Here is a 22,759-nt window from a genome sequence, read left to right as displayed (position 1 = left end):
AATTCCAGTTCGCTGGCATCTTCTAAAAAGATCTGAGAGATAAAGAGACATCTAAGACCCTGTCTTGTTCATTCACGCAAGGAATAAAATGCGAATGTAAAGTGATCAGTTGTAGTTCGTACTGATGCGTCTGCTGAGAGCGGGTCTGTAATCCGAGAAATATCGTGTCTATATATGATTTCTAAACAAATGATGAACGTTAGTTGTAAGTGCATAATAGTAGTATATGTCGTACGAGAAAATAAATGCTAAACGTTATACGTCCACCGGAAGCACACATTACTGACAAACAGAGCAAGAGGACTCTGAGGGCAGAGTAACGTGGCACACTTCCACTTGCCACCGCACATTGCTTCACCAACCGCTTCCTCACCTGCTTTCCACTATTATACGTCGATTAACGCTTGCACAAATCACGGCAACGTCATTCTACAGTCAATCATGAATATCTACGCCGATAAATGCGAAAGACACTCTCCTCAAATTTGCAACACAGGCTGCACACAGTGCGTGGTTCAAATGGCTCTAAGCACTATGGGACTCGACATCTGAGGTCATCAGTCAAGAAAATGGTTCAAATAGCTCTGAGCAGTATGGGACTTAACATCTATGATCATCAGTCCCCTAGAACTTAGAACTACTTAAACCTAACTAACCTAAGGACAGCACACACATCCATGCCCGAGGCAGGATTCGAACTTGCGACCGTAGCTGCAGCGCTATTCCGGACCAGGGCATCTAGGACCGCACGACCACAGTGGCCGGTACAGTGCGTGGGAGTACGCCTCTGCAAGAAGGCCGACATGGCGGATCGGGAGAATTTGAAATAAAAGACGCCCGCGGTTGGTAGCTCTGGGGGGGGGGGGGGGCTTGCCACGGTTCGCGCGGCTCCTGCCGTCGGAGGTTCGAGTCCCCTCGGCCATGTGTGTGTGTGTGTGTGTGTGTGTGTGTGTGTGTGTGTGTGTGTCGTCCTTAGCGTAAGTTAGTTTAAGTTAGATTAAGCGTAGGTTCAAAAATGGCTCTGAGCACTATGGGACTCAACATCTGTGATCATAAGTCCCCTAGAACTTGGAACTACTTATACCTAACTAACCTAAGGACATCACACACATCCATGCCCGACACATCGAACCTGCGACCGTAGCTGAGCGCCTAGAACTTAAGCGTAGGGACCGATGACCTCTGTATTTCGGTCCCATATCAACTTACTACCACCACCACATAAAAAGACGTGGCACCAAAACACAACTTTTGACATTACCTACAAAATATTTTGCGATGATATTGTTGGAGAAATATTTCGCGGAATTCTTACCTCATGACATTTATAAGTAAATTCAAGCTTTCGACGACATGCTCTGTCGCCATCGTCACAAGTTGCCTACCATAGTAACTGGCAGTGTTATACTTTCGTATTTAGTTGGCCGAATTATCGAAATGTCACAAGGTCAGGGGAACGGACGTTATAACAATGGTTCTCGATATTCTCAGGGCAGTTGCTGATTTCTTTAAGGAGGATTTCGAAGAAGCAGCGTCCATCTTGCTTCTTTCGATATGCTGACGACACTTTAATTATCCGGATACACGGGACGGAGTATCTTCGATGGATTGATTATATGAATGGTATACTCACCAATATCAAATTGAACGCTGATGTGGACAGAGAAGGAAAATTGCAATTTTTAGATGTTTTGCTTCAACGAAAATCAATTAGGTGTCTCGGCCACACTGTTTTTCGGAAGACCAACGCATAATGACGGATATCCCAGTCCGCGAACCTTTCATCATCCAGCCGAAAACATAGCTGTTTTAAATACGCTGATACGGTTAGCTAAAACTGTTTCTTTCGAGGACCATCAGGAATCCGCGGTCAGATACACGAAAAAGGAGTTGCGGAAGAACGGCTTTATTGAACGAGATATTAAATAAATGATCTCTGCAAAATGAAAACACGCAGCTAGTCGATCACTACCAGCTCCTTAGCCTTCTGCACTCTGTCGATAGGACGTTAAAGTCCAATCTTCCTTCCTTGCTGTATCACTCCTTCCTTTCTTTGGACCTACACAAATAAAATAAGTAGATTCCTGGCCAGAAAAGGTGCTTGTTTTCTGACCATCGAGAGAATTACATAGATGCTGCACCAACAAGGTACTCTTCTTCTCAGAGCGCCTTGAATTTATGAAAGTCTTTGTGAAACGGTAGCAGCTACATTGGCCAGGCTGTACTTACGACTTCAGAACGCTGCTCAGAGGATCGAAGCCCATTAAATATCGCGAGGACGAACAAAAATGTTGCCAAACACAGCCTCACTAAGAAACATACGATTACGTTTGATGAAACTACACTACTGGCTATTAAAATTGCTACACCACGAAGATGACGTGCTACAGACGCGAAATTTAACTGACAGGAAGAAGATGCTGTGATATGGAAATGATTAGCTTTTCAGACCATTCACACAAGGCTGGCACCGGTGGTGACACCTACAACGTGCTGACATGAGGAAAGTTTCCAACCGATTTCTCATACACAAACAGCAGTTAACCGGCATTGCCTGGTGAAACGTTGTTGTGATGCCTCGTGTAAGGAGGAGGAATGCGTACCATCACGTTTCCGACTTTGATAAAGGTCGGATTGTAGCCCATAGTGATAGCAGTTTGTCGTATCGCGACACTGCTGCTCGCGTTGGTCGAGATCCAATGACTGTTAGCAGAATATGGAATCGGTGGGTTCAGGAGGGTAATACGGAACGCCGTGCTGGATCCCGACGGCCTCGTATCGCTAGCAGTCGAGATGACAGGCATCTTATCCGCATGGCTGTAACGGATCGTGCAGCCACGTCTCGATCCCTGAGTCAATAGATGGGGATGTTTGCAAGACAACAACCATCTGCACGAACAGCTCGACGACGTTTGCAGCAGCGTGGACTATCAGCTCGGAGACCATGGCTGCGGTTACCCTTGACGCTGCATCACACACAGGAGCGCCTGCGATGGAATACAAAACGACGAATCTGGGTGCACGAATGGCAAAACGTCATTTTTTCGGATGAATCCAGGTTCTGTTTACAGCATCATGATGGTCGCATTCGTGATTGGGGACATCGCGGTGAACGCACATTGGAAGCGTGCATTCGACATAGCCATACTGGCGTATCACCCGGCGCGATGGTATGGTGTGCCATTGGTTATACGTCTCGGTCACCTGTTGTTCGCATTGACGGCACGTTGGACAGTGGACGTTACATTTCAGATGTGTTACGACCCGTGGCTATATCCTTCATTCGATCCCTGCGAAACTCTACATTTCAGCAGGATAATTCACGACCGCATGTTGCAGGTCCTGTACGGGCATTTCTGGATACAGAAAATGTTCGACTGCTGCCCTGGCCAGCACATTCTCCAGATCTCTCACCAACTGAAAACGTCTGGTCAATGGTGGCCGAGCAACTGGCTCGTCACAGTACTCCAGTCACTACCCTTGATGAACTTTGGTATCGTGTTGATGCTGCATGGGCAGCTGCACCTGTATAAGCCATCCAAGCTCTGTTTGACTTAATGCCCAGGCGTACCAAGGTCGTTATTACGGCCAGAGGTGGTTGTTGTGGGTACTGGTTTCTCAGGATCTATGCATCCAAAATGCGTGAAAATGTAATCACATGTCGGTTCTAGTATAATATATTTGTCCAATGAATACCCGTTTATTATCTGCATTTGTTCTTGGTGTAGCAATTTTAATAACCAGTAGTGTAAAATCTTGAAACTTCCTGGCAGATTTAAAGTATGTGCCAGACCGAAACTGGAACTCTGAAAAACTGAGAATAAAAAATGCGACGCGTCACGAGTTCCGAGAAATATGTATCCATTTGAAATATGTGATTCTCTACTGAAGCCTTATTCAACTCCTCAGCGCCAGAAGAACGTATTCACGTTGAAATAAAAGATGGTGAAGTACAGGGGTCTACATTTCCCGCGCACGAGAACTGCCCCGGTTTCGTACGCCCACAGTCCGTGATGGCGCTATGAGAATGGCGGCACCATTTATACCGCCGCCGGCTCACGTGGCAGCGCTGTGCGCTCACTGCCACGTGCTCTCCCTGCCACGTGGACTTCATGCACGTGTCGCGCGCGTCGCCGGCCACCAGTCCGAACACGCGGATACCGCACGTTTGCCGTACCATTCGCTGTTGAAAATCAATCGGATCACGAGTTTCTCTATAAATGGCACTCCAAGCTTACCGCGCCGATCCTTATCTCCTTCAAAAACGGAGCGTCCGAGATCTTTCGGGCAAAAGTGGTTTCGGCAAAAACCTGTAAGCATGCACAGAAAGGGAGGTTAGGGTTTATCGGTTCCTCGACTACGTCATTACAGACGCAGCTCAGCACCGACTAAACGGAGATTGAAAGGGACAATCGGCCGTGTCTTTTTCAAACGCACAGTCGGAATACGGCTTACTCGGTCTAAGCGGACGACGCAAAACCTACGCCGGAGTTGTTTGACAGGAATTTGAACCGCACTTCTCCCGCATGCGAGTCGTAACAAGTTCAGTGGTGAAGCTCACATTGCCTGGAATCTGGGAGAGGCTAGAAGTAATGACGTCAGATTCAGAAGTTTTAATGGGAAACATAGCGTGATAGTAATATCGCTGCACAGAGCTCTCAATAATAAATAATTCTTTTGTTTAACAGTTTTTTTTGTTGCTATGTTGCGGAGGTTCGGTGATGCAATACATATAATATTGCTGGTGTTGGTGCGTGGACAACTCTTAACTAAAGAAACAGGCAGGATAATGTATATCGATCTCACTGGCAGATTAAAAATGTGTTCACACAGTTTTAATCAGCCAGGAAGTTTCACATCAACGCGCTTCCCGCTCCAGACTGAAAAATTCATTCACGATAACGGACGTTTTTATACAACAGTTTTTCATTATTGGTACGTAAATATTTTAGATCTCGTGTTTTTCATGAAAATTCTTTTCACTGTTTTCACAGTGCAAAATGCTATGGTTTCTAACATCTTTTTTATGAACTACTAAGGAAGAACACATTTTACTCCGACAGAATAATGTAATAATGCAATTCACCAACTTCTTTGAAACTTCCGTCCTTTTCCAGTTTTTGGTACCCTGAAGAGCTTCTGCAGCTGACAGTGACTGACAGGCTTCCCGATTCCATGCTTTGATTTTATTTTCTTTGTAGGATGCTGTTCATACAGTGTACAGTCGATACGTCCTCTAAAATTCTACCTTACTTAAGTCAGTCCACCGGCAGGACAACTTTTGTCTGAAGTACCGCTGACTAGGAAGGAAAAATGAGCTGTTAATAAAGTGCAGATATGTGTTCTTTTATGTTGATTTGTAACAAAAGAACTACTTTATATTTTGAAAAATAGTGCAATTAACACTCGCTCTCTGACAGTTCCATACAAACTTAATTATGTGTATATAAAGTTAGTTCATCTATAGGATTTGATGAGTGATTTTGTGAATATCAAAATACGTGACATAAATGGTCGTATTTTCTGACGACAATGACTTAGAAGCTTAAATTTTTTGTACAAGCAAGCTATTGTAGACGTTAGTATTTGACACAAATTTCAGTTGGATGCTTTTCCGTGTCCCTGAGAAAAATGGGTATTAACAGACGGGCAGATATACGCACAGAAGAGTAGTCTTACAAAAGTTCCATTTCTACCTATTGAGCTACGGAGTCTTAAAAATAGTTTTTTTCTTATGTTACTCAAATTGGGAACTATAACGGAAATATATTTTCTCTCTATAAAATTAGTATGGATTTTTGTACTCCGTTTGTTAGCCCACATCAGATCTGTTTCTTGTCACGACGTCGGCTCAAGAATGACGGTATTCTTATTAAATATCAAAATCTTGTCTCCTACAAAAACAAACCATTTTCAAGACAAAATGTGTTCACTTTTGAGAGATCACTTCAACCGAACTAACATTGTACCATATTCCGGTGAACAAATATGCACTCGAACTCGTGGTTTTCAGTTTTGAGCAAATTTTATTCGGTGTGAAAATAACAACTCTCGAGAAAAATGCCTTGCACAGTACAACCACAGACATTATAGTCGCTCTTCTGTATCGTGGTCAAATTTTGTGTAGCTGGTACATTAAGCCTTAGAAACGATGTAGGTGACTTTATAGGCAACACTACGTAAATGGATAATGATGCGTATTAGACTACGCCGAGGCAGGGCTGCAGTGATGTACAACATCGTGGGTGTAAGTTGCTTAGAGATGTCTAGACCAGAAAAAAATAAAAGAAATGTAGCTATGTTTCTGTGTTCTACTTGTGTAATCGGTAAATTGTCTACTGTGCCATGCATTGCTGCCAGTGATTGAAATATAGTTCCGAAAGACTGTAAAGAGATCATTAAACTGTTGCAACTACGTACAGGTAAAGAACTTTGCGCCTGTCATTCCCTTTACTCAGCGAACATATGTGTTGCGCGGGTAGCGGTCACGCAGGCGAAGCCGTCAGAGGCAAACGAAAACTGACTGTCCATAAGAGCTCGATCTTCATCAGTACAACTACCTTACTGCACAGTTAACTTATTTGATATGCTAGTCACCGCAACGGTTGTTATGTGACATAACGATCCTTTTTATTTTCTGTGTTATAGTATGATTCAGTACATGGCACGTAATTGGAGGAAATGTACGATGTTTCGAAAGCCACGTAAGTAGTAATGTTTGGCTTAGTGTAAATGAAAAAGAGAAGGAACGTTAAAGTTTCAAGTTTAGTGAACACCGAGGTCACTAGAGATGGGATACAGACTCGGAATGGCACGGCTGAGGATCGAAATCAGCCATGCTGTAGGCTCACTGTCCCTCTTCTTCCTGTTTCTTTATGTAAAATAGTAAGAATACTGTCTGACACTTCAAAAGTTTGGGCGACAGTATAAAAGTAACGTCTTCTGGACGGATGAAAGAACGTAGATGAAGCAGTTAACTTTTATGTCACTGATAAATATGCAATAGGATTTTATAAAAAAAAGATAGTAATCTACTTGTAAATAGTAACTTAATAGTGGATGTCAGCGAACATGTCCGTGAAATTTCTCGGATGATATACAGTTTATATTTCGTAGATCATTTTTTATGTAGCAGCTTGACAACAAAATGCCTTTAGCTGTTGTTTCTTAGCAGTTGAAGAAGGAACTACGAAACTACAAAGCAACAGTAGTTAAATGGTGATATCAGGGATAAAAAAAGTGTTTGACATTTTATTGTCTTTCCCATAACTCCCAATGATAACCCTGAATGATGCTGCGCGAAAAGGGTTGAGGAGGAGGTGATGTATTTTGCTTTTATAAAGCGGACAGAAAAACGACTGAAAATTATTTCCTCGAAATTCCATGGAAATTCTGGCATCTTCTTTCACACAGAATCGCTCAGAGGAGAGAAGAGTTCACAGAATTCAAATCGACGGAGCATTTTCAGACGAAAGTCCCTTTAATTGTATGGAATAGAACTAGTACAAATTTATACCTACAGTTAAATTTTTCTATTACACATCTGCTGCTTGGTCACAAACTTCTTATTTTCCTATCCTAATAAGGTTGTGTCGGATCGAATAACTGGCCATTTTAAGAAGTGACTGTAAACACCCGAATCACCTCTTCTATCTCAGTTATGAAGAGTAGTTTTCCAAAGATGTTAGATATTCTGTCAATTAGCAGGAAATATGACTTCTCATTCGTCCCGTAAAACTATTAATAAGCTTTTCAGTTCGGCGTCAATTCCAGCACAATGCTAGTGAAGATTTCTAGTACTAATTTAAAGCCGTACCGATAGGAAATATTCTGTCTTCATATTTTGTATATATTCACCTGCGTGGCAGCATTTCTTCAGTTAAAGGTAAAACTGTAGCTGGATAGATAAGAAGTTGCAGTCAGAGAGTACTCACCATGGAGATGAAATAGAACTTCTCGAAGTCGTTCTCCTGCTCCTTGATGGCGGGCAGGCTGGTGGCCAGCTGGGAGTGTCGGCGGAGGGTCTCCTCCCCCTTCTGGCACAGCCACGATAGTACCTGCAGCCGGGAGACGTGTGAATGTAATGCGGGCGCGACATCAGCGCATAGTGAAAGCGTGGGATACAAACATTTAATAATACACTTCACAGAAAAGACAGATGACATGAATGATAGTGTCTGCCCATGAAAGAGACTGCAAGGAGAGTGAGACAGTTTAAAACTAGATACGTCACCGTGAGTGGTAAGGGACGACTATGACTCCCCCCCCCCCCTTTCATGTGGTTCAACAGCACCTGTGCCCCTATTCGCAATGCAAAACTCGAATATTGCTTTTCGAAAACAAGTATGTTGAGAAGCGTGACTTTTGTACGGTTACAAAAACTATATCTGGAAAACAGCAAATAACCTTAAACATGCTACAGAAAAGTTTGTTTACATATACACTTCACCGGTTTTCAAAAAAATCTATACTTATATTATACCTACAGCTTTTCAAGATGGTAGCTTGCTTTGTGCTCGTTAAATGTTTGGATTATAACTATACTACAGTTACCAATTTTAGAATGGTACTTGTTAATCAGCCGGCTGGGGTGGCCGAGCAGTTCTAGGCGCTACAGTCTGGAACCGCGCGACCGCTACGGTGGCAGGTTCGAATCCTGCCTCGGGCATGGGTGTATGTGGTGTCCTTAGGTTAGTGAGGTTTAAGTAGTTCTAAGGTCTAGGGGACTGTTGACCTCAGAAGTTAAGTCCCATAGCGCTCAGAGCCACTTTGAACCATTTGAACTTTTTAATCCGATAATTAGTCAATACACAGTGCACGCACGAACACAGCAAAATTTGGAAACCCACAATAGATACATTCGACGATTGCGTCGCTCAGGATCATTTACCACGTAAGATTCGGCCAAATTATACAGAGTGTAACAAGTGTAAGTGCAAATATTTCTACTGGTGATAGAACGGTGTACTGAACAACATTACACCAGCATTTTCGCCATTTGCGACAAGAGCAAGCCGTTTTACCTATTTTCCCTTGGGCAGCATCTCAGATGTTGAAATGTGTATGCGTGGACGAAAAGTGGTTTGTCTATACTGACAGGGACAGTTCACTTAGTAGTGCAATTATGACCTTGAAGAAAACAGCAGGTAGTAAACTATGTAATGGTTTAACCAACTCACTGATGTGTGTACATTTCAGGGTACCACATATAAAATTATGTGCGTCTGTAACAGTTGCACCCTGCATGTGCATAACTACCAGCAGTCCGGCTTGACCACATCCCCGCTGAAACAGTGCTGTTAAGAAAACACTCACAGAAACATGTCCAATGGACCACAAGGAAGCACGGCAGGGAATGAGGTGCACGTATGGCTTATTAGATGAGAGCTAGTGAAAACTGGTGACAGACGGTGCAGATTAGTAGGAAATAACAAAAATGTTTCTGGTGGCTTATTATATATAAAATATGTTAAGTTCATAATGGACATGATGATTCTCATTTGACAAAGAAGAGTGCTAGTACTTCCATATTTGTGGCATTCACAACCTGGTGCCTCCAGATAGATGTTGTTTCAGGACGTTTCATGTCCTGCGATTGCGTTCCTTGGCTTAATGGTACTGCACAATAACCTATAGCTTTCTGCTCAATACAGCTGCCAATAGCGTCATTCGATTTGCAGTGCGCTTGATTACTACTGTATTCCATTATCTACCCAGTAACGGAATCACTCGTTTCGATTACTTGTTATATTTTGTCTACAGTGTGTTCGTTCAGTCAAGGTTAGTTATCAGTAAGGACTCATTTCTTCCTTATTACTTAACTTTCTGTCAACACGGAGTCCGTTTGATATAAATTAGGCTAGCTTAGGTACTGCAGGGAAAGAACAGTGTTTGTGTTTTTAAAACTCACGTAGTGTTCTTTAGTGACAGTGAGATGAAACATACTGCACATCAATGTCAACGCAACAGACCACAGTTGACTTCATAATAAGCCCACCTGTTGCATTGGTAAGTGTGAAAAACTGTGATTAAAAAAATTGAGGTGACTAATTGGATGATGTCGCACTGTCTCTTACCGACAAACACCCTTCTGTTAATCTGCTACGTTCCAATATGGACACGAAATAGCGTTACGCATGCTAATGAAAAGGGCAACTCTGTTTGAAATGCAAAACAAGCTATGAATATTTTTGAATAACTTATTTGGCCTATGACTTGAATACCATCAAAGCGTTTGTGTATGTTGGTGTGAAAATCCTTCTAAAAACCATGCTCTTGTGGTTCAGTTTTACACGACGGTTGCTGTGTAGCAATGCGTACACCGTGAAATAGTAATGAAGGTACCCCTCGTTACGTAAGAGCACAGAATAAATCATTGGGATGAACTTGCGGTTCTCGCTGTTTGGTGTAGAAACTTGCGGGATAATCACTTGCAGAGAAGACCATCAAAATTCGGGTTATACGCGTATCAAATCTGTTTGGCGGAGAGGAGACGTCTTGCATATCTTGATCAGGACTGTTCTACTTCCTAACTGTTTTAGTAGATCCCTTGATAGTACTTGCCGAGTGTTACTTGCTGTAGTCTGTTATTGCAGTTAACAAAATACACGGCTGCATGAGGACTGCGTTAGCTCCGGGAACTTTCGGGAGCTACTCTAACACAGTTGTAAAATGATTTAAACGTTACTCACATATGAGCTAAAAAGAACAATTGCACAACGCTGCTTTCGTATTATATTGATTTTCGTCGTACGTAATTTCACCCTACTTTTGGCTAAACAAATGAATCCGCCGGAAAGCTTGATTTACAAGCTGTGGGTCAAATTTACAATACTTATAAAATCCCTGTGTTCTCTTAGCAACTGCTGGTCTGGTATACCGTCATCAGCCAGGAAGTATCATAAATGTAGGTTTTGCGGGCAATGGTACATGTCTTACTAACATGTCCTTTCTTCCACAATGAAATTTTCGCTCTGCAGGGGAGTGTGCGCTGATATGAAACTTCCTGGCAGATTAAAACTGTGTGCCGGACCGAGACTCGAATTCGAGACCTTTGCTTTTGGCGGGCAAGTGCTCTACCAACTGAGCTACCCAAGCACGACTCACGCCCCGTCCTGTTCTGCAAGGTTCGCAGGAGAGCTTCTGAAAAGTTTGGAAGGTAGGAGACGAGGTACTGGCAGAAGTAAAGCTGTGAGGACGGGGCGTGAGTCGTGCTTGGGTAGCTGAGTTGGCTGCCGGCACGGTAGCTCAGCGTGTGCGGTCAGAGGGTTACGTGCCCTCTGTAATAAAAAAAAACTGTGTTGATCGATCATCAACAAACTTAAAACGGATGTCTTACGATGTCCACCCCGAGCAGACGAACAAAATGAGATTTAAAAAAGAAAAAAAAAGTTGGTAGAGCACTTGCTCGCCAAAGGCAAAGGTTCCGAGTTCGAGTCTCGATCCGGTACACAGTTTTAATCTGCCAGGAAGTTTCATGTCCTTTCTTCTCAGGAGATTGGATAGATGACTTCCCACTACCGTTCTTTCCAGTAATTCTCAAGTTTTTACTTCGTATATCCACTTATCTTCTAATAACGATGAAACAACACAGTCGCTATCTCATAGAAAACAAACTGCCCTGTTATGGGCATAGTGTTTCATTAATGGCTTCCTCTAATTAGTAACTTCCACCTAGTCCGAGAAATGTAGTAATATCGGCAAGTGGTGATTAAAGTTGCGTCTGAGTCGTATTCCCACGTCCCGGTAAACAGGCGCGGCGGCTGTGGATCACCTAGCTAGTCGCTGGCCCAAATCCTGGAGACGGGGCGACGCTAGTTCCGGGCTGCCATCCGCCTCTCCGGTCGGAATGCGACGCTAATTGGTTGGCGGACAGACAGCGGAATGCGGCGAGCGCCGGAAGCCACTGGCGAACAGGCAGCTCTCGTTCGCTCGCTCCCTCGCTTCCTTCCGTGGCGACGATAAGGGCCGCAGCACGTGTCTGGCGCCGCGCCGCGCGGTCTGCAAACAGCCGCTAACGAGCGGCACCGACACGGCGCGACAGGAGGGCAGAGCAGGGCAGCGGGGGAGAGAGGGGAGTGGAGAGGACAGGAAGCACGCGCTGGCATCCGCACACAGCCGGTACGGCGCGGGCCACGCCCAGCGTGCGTGTGTTCCCAGCCGCAGGATGCGGGCACGGCTTGCTCTGTACTGAGGGCCCCGCACACCAGCGGCGGGCGGCAGCGACCAGTCACCATGCCGTGCGATCTGTCCGCAGACTGAACGTGTGCGCGTGGATCGCAGCAATTGATCGCTGACAGCTCGTAATTTTTTTTTAAATTCTTTATTTCCAAAACCTATTAATTATACAATTTAACCCACTACCTTATGTGATTACTGGGCCGAGAAAGTGGTACGATACTTTTAGTTGCAGCTAATCTAAGTTATATTTAAGTAACTACACTCCTGGAAATGGAAAAAAGAACACATTGACACCGGTGTGTCAGACCCACCATACTTGCTCCTGACACTGCGAGAGGGCTGTACAAGCAATGATCACACGCACGGCACAGCGGACACACCAGGAACCGCGGTGTTGGCCGTCGAATGGCGCTAGCTGCGCAGCATTTGTGCACCGCCGCCGTCAGTGTCAGCCAGTTTGCCGTGGCATACGGAGCTCCATCGCAGTCTTTAACACTGGTAGCATGCCGCGACAGCGTGGACGTGAACCGTATGTGCAGTTGACGGACTTTGAGCGAGGGCGTATAGTGGGCATGCGGGAGGCCGGGTGGACGTACCGCCGAATTGCTCAACACGTGGGGCGTGAGGTCTCCACAGTACATCGATGTTGTCGCCAGTGGTCGGCGGAAGGTGCACGTGCCCGTCTACCTGGGACCGGACCGCAGCGACGCACGGATGCACGCCAAGACCGTAGGATCCTACGCAGTGCCGTAGGGGACCGCACCGCCACTTCCCAGCAAATTAGGGACACTGTTGCTCCTGGGGTATCGGCGAGGACCATTCGCAACCGTCTCCATGAAGCTGGGCTACGGTCCCGCACACCGTTAGGCCGTCTTCCGCTCACGCCCCAACATCGTGCAGCCCGCCTCCAGTGGTGTCGCGACAGGCGTGAATGGAGGGACGAATGGAGACGTGTCGTCTTCAGCGATGAGAGTCGCTTCTGCCTTGGTGCCAATGATGGTCGTATGCGTGTTTGGCGCCGTGCAGGTGAGCGCCACAATCAGGACTGCATACTACCGAGGCACACAGGGCCAACACCCGGCATCATGGTGTGGGGAGCGATCTCCTACACTGGCCGTACACCTCTGGTGATCGTCGGGGGAACACTGAATAGTGCACGGTACATCCAAACCGTCATCGAACCCATCGTTCTACCATTCCTAGATCGGCAAGGGAACTTGCTGTTCCAACAGGACAATGCACGTCCGCATGTATCCCGTGCCACCCAACGTGCTCTAGAAGGTGTAAGTCAACTACCCTGGCCAGCAAGATCTCCGGATCTGTCCCCCATTGAGCATGTTTGGGACTGGATGAAGCGTCGTCTCACGCGGTCTTCACGTCCAGCACGAACGCTGGTCCAACTGAGGCGCCAGATGGAAATGGCATGGCAAGCCGTTCCACAGGACTACATCCAGCATCTCTACGATCGTCTCCATGGGAGAATAGCAGCCTGCATTGCTGCGAAAGGTGGATATACACTGTACTAGTGCCGACATTATGCATGCTCTGTTGCCTGTGTGTATGTGCCTGTGGTTCTGTCAGTGTGATCATGTGATGTATCTGACCCCAGGAATGTGTCAATAAAGTTTCCCCTTCCTGGGACAATGAATTCACGGTGCTCTTATTTCAATTTCCAGGAGTGTAGTTAGTATGTTAGCTATGGGACAAATGCAATGGGCAAATTAGTTTTGTTAATTAACTAGAAAGCAGGTAACCTAACTATAGACTAGTTATTGAGGCCTACAGCGTTACATATGTGTCAGTTGAAATATAAACCTACTATAGAGCCTTGCTCATTGAGCTAATCCCAATGAGGGTGCCCCTGACACTGGGCAGGTCAAGGTGTTGATCGCTGCAGGTTCCTAGAGATAGTGCCTGAAACTAACTCCTACAACTAAACTTATTCTAAGGTCAAATCAGGTGCGTTGTCGAGATCGGTGAAGTTGCGCCCTATTCCCCGAGTTCCGAGGCGCGGCGGATTCGAGACTGAGGAAGTCGGCCTTTCCACGCACAGGCGGTTTGGGAATAAGGTACCCGACTCTATCGGTGTTTAGGCAAGTCTCTCGTAAATGCTGTTTTAAATCTCTTAGGTAATCTTTTAAGACTTCCTGTGATATCACGTTAGCCAGTTTATTAATGGTCTGAAAGTTGTCGTGTTGTCTGAGCAGTCTGTATATGTCATAGTGTGGTAGTTGGTCGCGTAACATTGAACCCACATCATGGAAAAGGAGGCACTCGTAGACTACTTGGTCAGGAGTGCCCTCCGGAGCACCACAGTCACATGCTGGTGTGCCTTTTTTCCGAATCGACATAAGTATGTCGAGTAGCGTCCATGTCCAGTGAGAAAGTGAATTAGTCCCCGGGTTGGTTCGAGATATGCCATTCCCATCCATTCCCTAACATCTGGCAGAAAATCAAAAGTTCTGCGTCCTGTTTCTTCATCGCCCCACGGTTTTTGCCATAACTGGTCCCCTCTTAACCTAATCTCAGCCTTGTTCCCAATCCTGCTGCCTAAAATTTCCTCTGTTTCCTCCATATTCCCCTTATTTGGCGAATACCAAGCGGCCTGTTCTCGAATTTTGATGTCCAGGGGGCAGAGCCCCATTATGACTAACAGGGCTCCTCCCGGCGTAGTGCTGTATGCCCCCACCAATCTCATAATCATATTTCTCTGGACTCTTCTCACTGTCTTGGCAGGCACCACCCTCGAGAGTATGTGTGCACAGACTCCCGAGCCGTAACCCACTATTGAGGTGAGTATACTCTTGTGGTATAGTTTGATGAGATGTGTTGGGAGATGAAATCGTTTGTGTCCAATGGAAATGAGGTTGTTGAGTACTTGCAGGGCTCTTTGAGTTACGGTTTCAATGTGCCTTCCGAAGGACCACCTTTCATCAGTGATGATTCCAAGGAAGCGAGGCTCTCGTCGCCGGGCAGCTGGTGAGCCCTCAATCCTGACAGTTGGATTACGAACTAGCTGTCCCTTTAGAAGAAGGTATGTGGACTTGGCAGGTGAGATCTTCATCTTTGGGTTTCGCCACCAAAGTTGTAGTTTTTCTATTACACTTTCTATCTTGGGCTCTCTATCTTCTCGGCTATGGCCGCCGATCAGTAGGAGGTGGTCATCTGCGTAGACTATCAGCTCTAGCACTTCATCACTTTGCTGTAGTTTGTCTAGAAAGGGTTCCACATGGATGTCCCAGAACAGCGGACCTAGTACGGAGCCCTGGATACATCCTTTTGTGATAGTTTTTCTTACTCTTGTGCTAGGGGATGATAGCCAAACCTCCCGATCCTCACAATAGCTCCTCAGACACCCATATAGCGGCCCTGGACACTCCTTCTCCCGTAAAGAGGAGAAGAGCGCAGGACACCACAGGTTGTCGAAGGCGCCACTTATGGCTACCATGATGCCGACAACGTGCTTGTACGGGGTAGAGCCACAGACCTCAGTCGCCAGGGCGATTGCATCAGATGCCGATCGCCCAGGCCTGAAGCCGAACTGCCTGCTGCTCATCTCGTCATTTCCAAGCAAACAGACGTATCGCCGGCGATCGCGTGTAGTAATACAGCTGACTGCCTGGATTCGATCCGTTTGTCTTAACCCTTTCTCGGGCAAAATTATTGAGCAGTTTTTTTTAATGAATGGAGAGCGGACAGTAGTTAACAGATAGGTATATTTATCATACAGAATATGAAATTTGCTCCAACTGTGAAAGTGAGGTCACACAACAAGTTGGGAAGTTTCCTCCCACTGCCTTTCCTTGAAGTTAAATGACAAAAACAACTTTTTCAATATATGTCATATTTGTTTGATGAATTTAATTCTCTTGTTACAGTGACTGTTCACAATTACTTGCCATGAAATTTTCTGAAACATGCGTCTATGCAAAGTGGTATTTGACAATATGTACAAACACAGCGAGTGCTCTTTTCCACAGCTTCTGTACTACAATGACGGTACGTCCAGTAGGTTTCTCCTAAAATGGGTTGATGCTCACCTACAGCCACATGACGAAAATCCTCACGTACTTTACCCCTTTTTGCCGGAAAGACAGGTTTTTGTCCACGCCTTTTTTGGGATGAGAAGCCAGCGATCAGTTGTCTGGCTAGATGGATCCTGTATGTGAGCTGATCATGCTGTCCACTTTCTTTTTTACTTATTTTTCACAGGATCGGGATAAAACTGGCCACTGCAGCAACGTCCACCAGGAAATAAAATATTCTGTGCCAACATTTTACAGAACGTCTGCCAATAGCATACCTTTCTTGTAATTGATCAAACTTACCGACACCACCCATTATGTTGTTGTATTCTGCCGCAACTTCAGGACAAGAAATCTCAGTACTAGTACCATCCCTGTTTTACCTTTTCACTGTGGCTGTTTCTCATGGGTCACGAACTGAGGACAGGAAAGTGACTGGGTGGTTATCCATTCATTTTACTGCAGAAATGGCCCCTTTTGTTTCAAACTGGAATTCTCCTCGTTCCAATTTTACGTTTTCCTTCATAAATTTGGGTAAATACTATAGCTTAGAGGAAAAAATCACAAAATGTCACGCAAACAGCACTGAAAGGCTCCTCTACAGAGCAACACTCAGCTATACAATGCCTCTGTGTGAAGGTACTGCAAAAACGGCGGGAACTTCCGATTGGAAGTAGTACCCCATACTGTTCACTAGGTGGTAGCATCGTACAGAGGTGGGAACTGTCAATCCCACGGGACTAGGAGCGAGTTCATTGTAGTGGGAAGCATCTTTCCCACGGCTCACGAAAGGGTTAAGTGTCTTTGTGTGGCTTTGTTCTGTTTCACTAGGGCCAGTTAGAGCAATGAAAGGGGACCGAACTGATCAGTGTGTCGATCTCTCTGGGAGACGGATCTTCACAGGACGCTGTTGTCTCGAGAATGCGAGTTTTTTGAGCTGAGCGTTTTTAAGCAGTTAGCGGTAGTCAGAGGATAGTAGGTTAGAATCGAGTACGGAAGCGCGGTGCAAAAGAAGGTGAAACGAGTTATACTTAAAATTATTGTTACTGAAAGGGAGATAAAATATCGACAGACGGCAAGAAGAGGGAGTGTGATAAAAGGAGGCATACACTGATAAGCTAAAAGATTATGAGCACTGCCCACTGCGACGTCAGATGCCGCCTCTGGGAACGTGACGCGGTAACAAAAGTAAGTAAAATGCTTTTTTATTCCAGTCTTTGATCACAATATGAATTCTTTAGACGATGACCGGTTTCAGTCCGTAATGACCATTCTCAGATCTATAATATACAAATATATACACCTAGTGAGCAGTGTGTCTTATTATGTTTTTTGCGTAAATGATGACTACATCTGCCGGCCGTTGTGGCCGAGCGGTTCTAGGCGCTTCAGTGTGGAACCGCTCGACCCCTACGGTCCCAGGTTCGAATCCTGCCTCGAGCATGGATGTGTGTGATGTCCTTAGGTTAGTTAGGTTTAAGTAGTTCTAAGTTCTAGGGGACTGATGACCTCAGATGTTAAGTCCCATAGTGCTCAGAGCCATTTGAACCAAGATGCCACATTACGTATCTGGAAAACTGTCATCCTGCCAGCTCTACTGTACAGCTCTGAAGTATAGAGCATGGCGGAAAACACCAAGCTAACCAAAATTGAGCGAGTCCAGGGCACTTCGCATCTTCTGAGACGTACCAAGATTTACCACCAATGAAGAGATTCGAGTCATACTGGGACATTCTACCATATATCAAATCATAAACAAAACTCCACCTCATTCTACAAAGCATGCCATGACTCACAATTTCAGCTCATGTGCTCACTCGGAGAAGAAGGCCACCTCCATCATAACACACCCATCATCACCATGCATCGTCAGTTCAGACGATAAACACTGAAGCCACCGCATCTTCCTGACATATTAAAACTGTGTGCGGCCGGCCGCGGTGGTCTCGCGGTTCTAGGCGCTCAGTCCGGAACCGTGCGACTGCTGCGGTCGCAGGTTCGAATCCTGCCTCGGGCATGGATGTGTGTGATGTCCTTAGGTTAGTTAGGTTTAAGTAGTTCTAAGTTCTAGGGGACTAATGACCACAGCAGTTGAGTCCCATAGTGCTCAGAGCCATTTGAACCAAAACTGTGTGCCGCACCGAAACTCGAACTCGGGACCTTTACCTTTCACGGGCAACTGCTCTACCAACTGAGCTACCCAAGCACGACTCACGACCTGCCCTCACAGCTTCAATACTGCCAGTACCTGGTCTCCTACCTTCCAAACTTCACAGAAGCTCTCGTGCGAACCTTGCAGAAGTAGCACTCCTGGAAGAAAGGATACTGCGGAGACATGGCTTAGTCACAACGTATGGGATGTTTCCAGAATGATATTTTCACTCTGCAGTGGAGTGTGCGCTGATGTGAGACTTCCTGACACATTAAAACTAATCTGTCAAGATTAAAACTAATCTGTCAAGAAGTTTGGTATCAGCGCACACTCCGCTGCAGAGTGAAAATCTCATTCTGGAAACATCCACTAGGCTGTGGGTAAGCCATGTCTCCGCAATATGCTTTCTCCCAGGAGTGCTAGATCTGCAAGGTTCGCAGGAGAGCTTCTGTAACGTTTGGAAGATAGGATACGAGGTACCGGCAGAAGTAAAGTTGTGACGACGGGACGTGAGTCGTGCTTGGGTAGCTCCGTTGGTAGAGAAATTGCCCGTGAAAGGCAAAGGTCTCGAGTTCGAGTCTCGGTCCGGCACACAGTTTTAACCTGTCAAGAAGTTTCATATCAGCGCACACTCCGCTGCAGAGTGAAAATCTCATTCTGGATACTAAAGCCATCGTTCAGAATAAAAAATCCCCAACCTTTATAACTCCCTATATCAGCATCATAAATCGGAGGACGGAATCCCCAAGCTATTACTCACACTAACGACATTTTCATATCCGCAGGTTAGCTAAGCGGAAGACAGTGTGTCACTGGACGCTGGATCTTCCCGTACAAAGTAGATGTCCGGTACACAAAGAGGTCTTTAGGAGTCGTGGCAATGAAGACAATTCTGTGCCAGATTTTACAAATTGGGGCGACTGTAGAAATTTCGCTGGCAGTGATGGCGCGCTGTCAGGTGATGATTTTTTCCTGGTGGAGCACTTAGTTGCGGGGCAGGTACACAGCGGTCGGTGGCGGCTGGCTGGGCATTGCGTGCCGGTATCCCGGCCGTGATTAGCGCTCATCGCTGCGCCGACTCCCGCCAGTGAAACGTACCAATTACGCAGCCACAGACGGCTGACCGTGACGGATCTCCGAGGCAGTGGGTTAAGTTCGCAGACGGAGAGCAGAGCAGAGCAGAGCAGAGGACAGGCGCAAGCCGCAAACACCTCTTATCCCTAATAGCGCCGCAACTACCAGTTTCGTCTGGTGCGTAATTTTCCGGTAGCATTTACTTGTAGCAACACACATCTTCCACCTGCTGCCAAGCGACAGCGTATTACGGAATCCTCCGCGTACAATTCATCGAGCAGCAAACAGCAACAATCGCAATAATAATACGTGAACATAAAAAACTGTAGTATCAATTTTTAATATTACTGTACAATGAGGCCAACGAAACTTATACACTGAAGATGCAAAGAAACTGGTGCACCTGCGTAATATAGTGTAAGGCCCCGGGCAGCACTCAAAAGTCTCGCAACACGACGTGCAAGGACTCCACTAATGTCTGAAGTAGTGCTGGAGGAAACTGACGCCATGAATCCTGTAGGGTTGTCCATAAATCCGCAAGAGTACGAGGGGGTGGAGAGCTCTTCTGAACAAGTCCGTTTGCAAGGCATTCCAAGTATGCTCATTAATGTTCATGTCATGCTGGTGGCCAGCCTAACTGTTTTAATTCAGAAGACTGTTCCTGGAGCCACGCTGTAGCAATCATGGACGTAAGGGGTGTCGCATTGTCCTTCTGGAACTATCCAAGTCCGTCGGTATGCACAATGGACATGAATGGATGCAGATGGTTACACAGGTAGCATGCGTATGTATCACCTGTCAGAGTCGTATCTAGACGTATCAGGGGTCCCACACCACTCCAACTGCACACGCCCACACCATTACAGAGCGTACACCAGATCCAACAGTCCCTGCTGACACCCAGGTTCCAAGGATTCATGAGCTTGTCTCCATACCTGTACACGTCCCTCCGCTCGATACAATTTGAAACGAGTATCGTCCGACCAGGCAACATGTTTCCAGGCATCAACAGTCCAATGTCGGTGATGGCGGGCCCTGGTGAGGCGTAAAGCGTTGTGTCGTGCAGTCATCAAGGGTACACCAGTGGGCCTTCGGCTGCGAAAGCCCATATCGATGATGTTTCGTTGAATGGTTCGCACGCTGTTGATGGCCCAGCATTGAAATCTGCAGCAATTTGCTGAAGGTTTGCACTTCTGTCATGTTGCAAGATTCTCTTCAGTCATCCTTAGCCCCGTTCTTGCAGGATATTTTTGCGGCCGATGTCGAAGATTTGATGTTTTACCGGATTCTTGATATTCGCGGTACACTAGTGAAATGGTCGTACGGGCAAATCCCCACTTCCTCGCTATCTCGTAGATGCTCTATCCCATCGCTCGCGCGCCGGCTATAACACCATGTTCAGACTCACTTAAATCTTGTTAACCTGCCATTGCAGCAGCAGTAACCGATCTAACAGCTGCGCCAGACACTTTTTGTGTTAAGTACGCGTTGTCGACTGCAACGCCGCACTATGCCAGTTCACACTTTTCTGCATTTCAGCATGCATGCCTATACCAGATTCTATGGTGCTATAGTGTATAATGAACGGTACTTTGCGATAGATGTGCGCAAAAAATTGTGTGTGTACGAACTAGTTATGAGAAGGAAGCGTATATATAAAAGTGAGGAAAGTTATCTCCTGTCCCTCACACAAGTGATCACTTTATGTGCTTAACACAGTATTACTACTCAGGGCACATATTGGTTGAAAGCACCGAGGTTAATCAGTTGAAATCTATTTGCAAAATTGAATAAATAAAACATGGTTTTGCGACTGGTTGCTGCATATTTGGTAATTTTATTAATCGCAGTGTCATGTTAGCGGTTCGAATTCTGCTGCCGGAAGCTACTTCAACTTTCAGGATTTAACCTGCATTAGACGAAATGTTAACACGTGTTCTTTCTAATTACCAGTCTGTCTCTTCTGAAGAGAAAGTACGTGAGACTGTTGATGGTTAGTCGTTCGTCTTGTGTAGACGTTAACTTAAGCTATGCGGGGCTGCTGGTGCTTTCCAGAAGTTTAGATTATCCAGTTGTCCTGAGTTCCAACTGGCGGACACGAACTGAGAAATTCAGAAACGGTTGAGGAAAGTACGTTAACTTTTGTTCCGTAATTCTGCAAACTTATCCTTTATGTAGAAGAAAGCATTGGTACAACTGGGCAGACGAATCCTCTACGTATTGGATAGCAAAAAACGCGTTCAAGAGTTTCCATCCTCGTTTTAATCCATCGTTCGAATCGCCTCTTCCTTACACATTTTTGTTACTTGAGAAGAGTGCAGACAGACTCTTACATCCGTCTAAATAGTATCAACTCTGACTTCGTACCAAAAATTGACACGAATAAAAAAAAAAGTGGTTCAGATGGCTCTAAGTACTATGGGACTTAACATCTGAGGTCACCAGTCCCCTAAACTTAGAACTACTTAAACCTAACTAACCTAAGGCCATCACACCCATCCATGCCAGAAACAGGATTCGAAACTGCGACCGTAGCAGCGGCGTCGTTCCGGACTGATGCGCCTAGAACCGCTCGGCCACCCGCCCGGCCACGAATATCAAGGTAACACAATGGCAAAATGGTCAAATGAACAGATTACACTTACTTAAATGTGTTTCGCACAAGTTTTAAATGTTACCGTTAGCTTAAAAAGATCGACCACATCGTTCATCGATACGAAGGAGGCAGTGATAAATCTCTCCACTCAAGAACAGGACAATAATGCGGAATTACACTTCGTGTACATAACTAATAAGGGATAGTGGCGTTTTTCTAACCGTATTGTGGCTCATATATGTGAGCTGAACAAAATCGTTCTGCATGTAGCGGTGATTTGGCTCAATTTTCTGATCAATTAACAGGAAATTGGGGTACTACGGGGCAGTGACATCACAGTAAGTGTAAACCAATATCTTGTTTTGTGACACGAATGAAATCTTTTCTCCCAGCTGTGGCAGATATATCAATGACACGATGAAGTTATTCTCTTTGATCTTCAGAAGAATGGGTGCCATGTTATTAATTCTGCATAACTCAGTCCGGAGGAAGTTCTCATATTTTTGTCGCCGAGGTTTAAGCAGTGCTTGACTACATGTAAGTGAGGTAGACAGCTGAGGTCTAGATCCATCACAGAACCTGAGAACAACAAAACAACCGTTGCCCGTTTATCACCAGAAACAGGAAGGCATGGAGGGATCAGAGTTAATATTATTCATTAGCGGAAGGCTAATGAGGTCCTAATGATGTATCAGAGGTCTCTAATCAGCGGAATACGGGATTACGTGAGCG

At 45.6% G+C, this 22,759-nt stretch overlaps 1 protein-coding gene across 1 annotated transcript in view; it reads right to left on the bottom strand.

Annotated features, from left to right (window-relative positions):
- LOC126267894 (puratrophin-1-like) overlaps positions 1–22,759 on the bottom strand; it is a 1,105,633-nt gene that overhangs the window by 284,019 nt on the left and 798,855 nt on the right. The window contains exon 10 of the mRNA XM_049973204.1: positions 7,935–8,057. Coding sequence (XP_049829161.1) covers positions 7,935–8,057 — 123 coding nt within the window. The remainder of the gene's footprint in view (positions 1–7,934; positions 8,058–22,759) is intronic.

The sequence above is a fragment of the Schistocerca gregaria genome, chromosome 4, assembly GCF_023897955.1.
Source record: "Schistocerca gregaria isolate iqSchGreg1 chromosome 4, iqSchGreg1.2, whole genome shotgun sequence".
Classification (NCBI taxonomy): domain Eukaryota; kingdom Metazoa; phylum Arthropoda; class Insecta; order Orthoptera; family Acrididae; genus Schistocerca; species Schistocerca gregaria.
The sequence above is the reverse complement of the archived record's forward strand: the minus strand, read 5'-3'. Positions and strand labels throughout refer to the sequence as shown.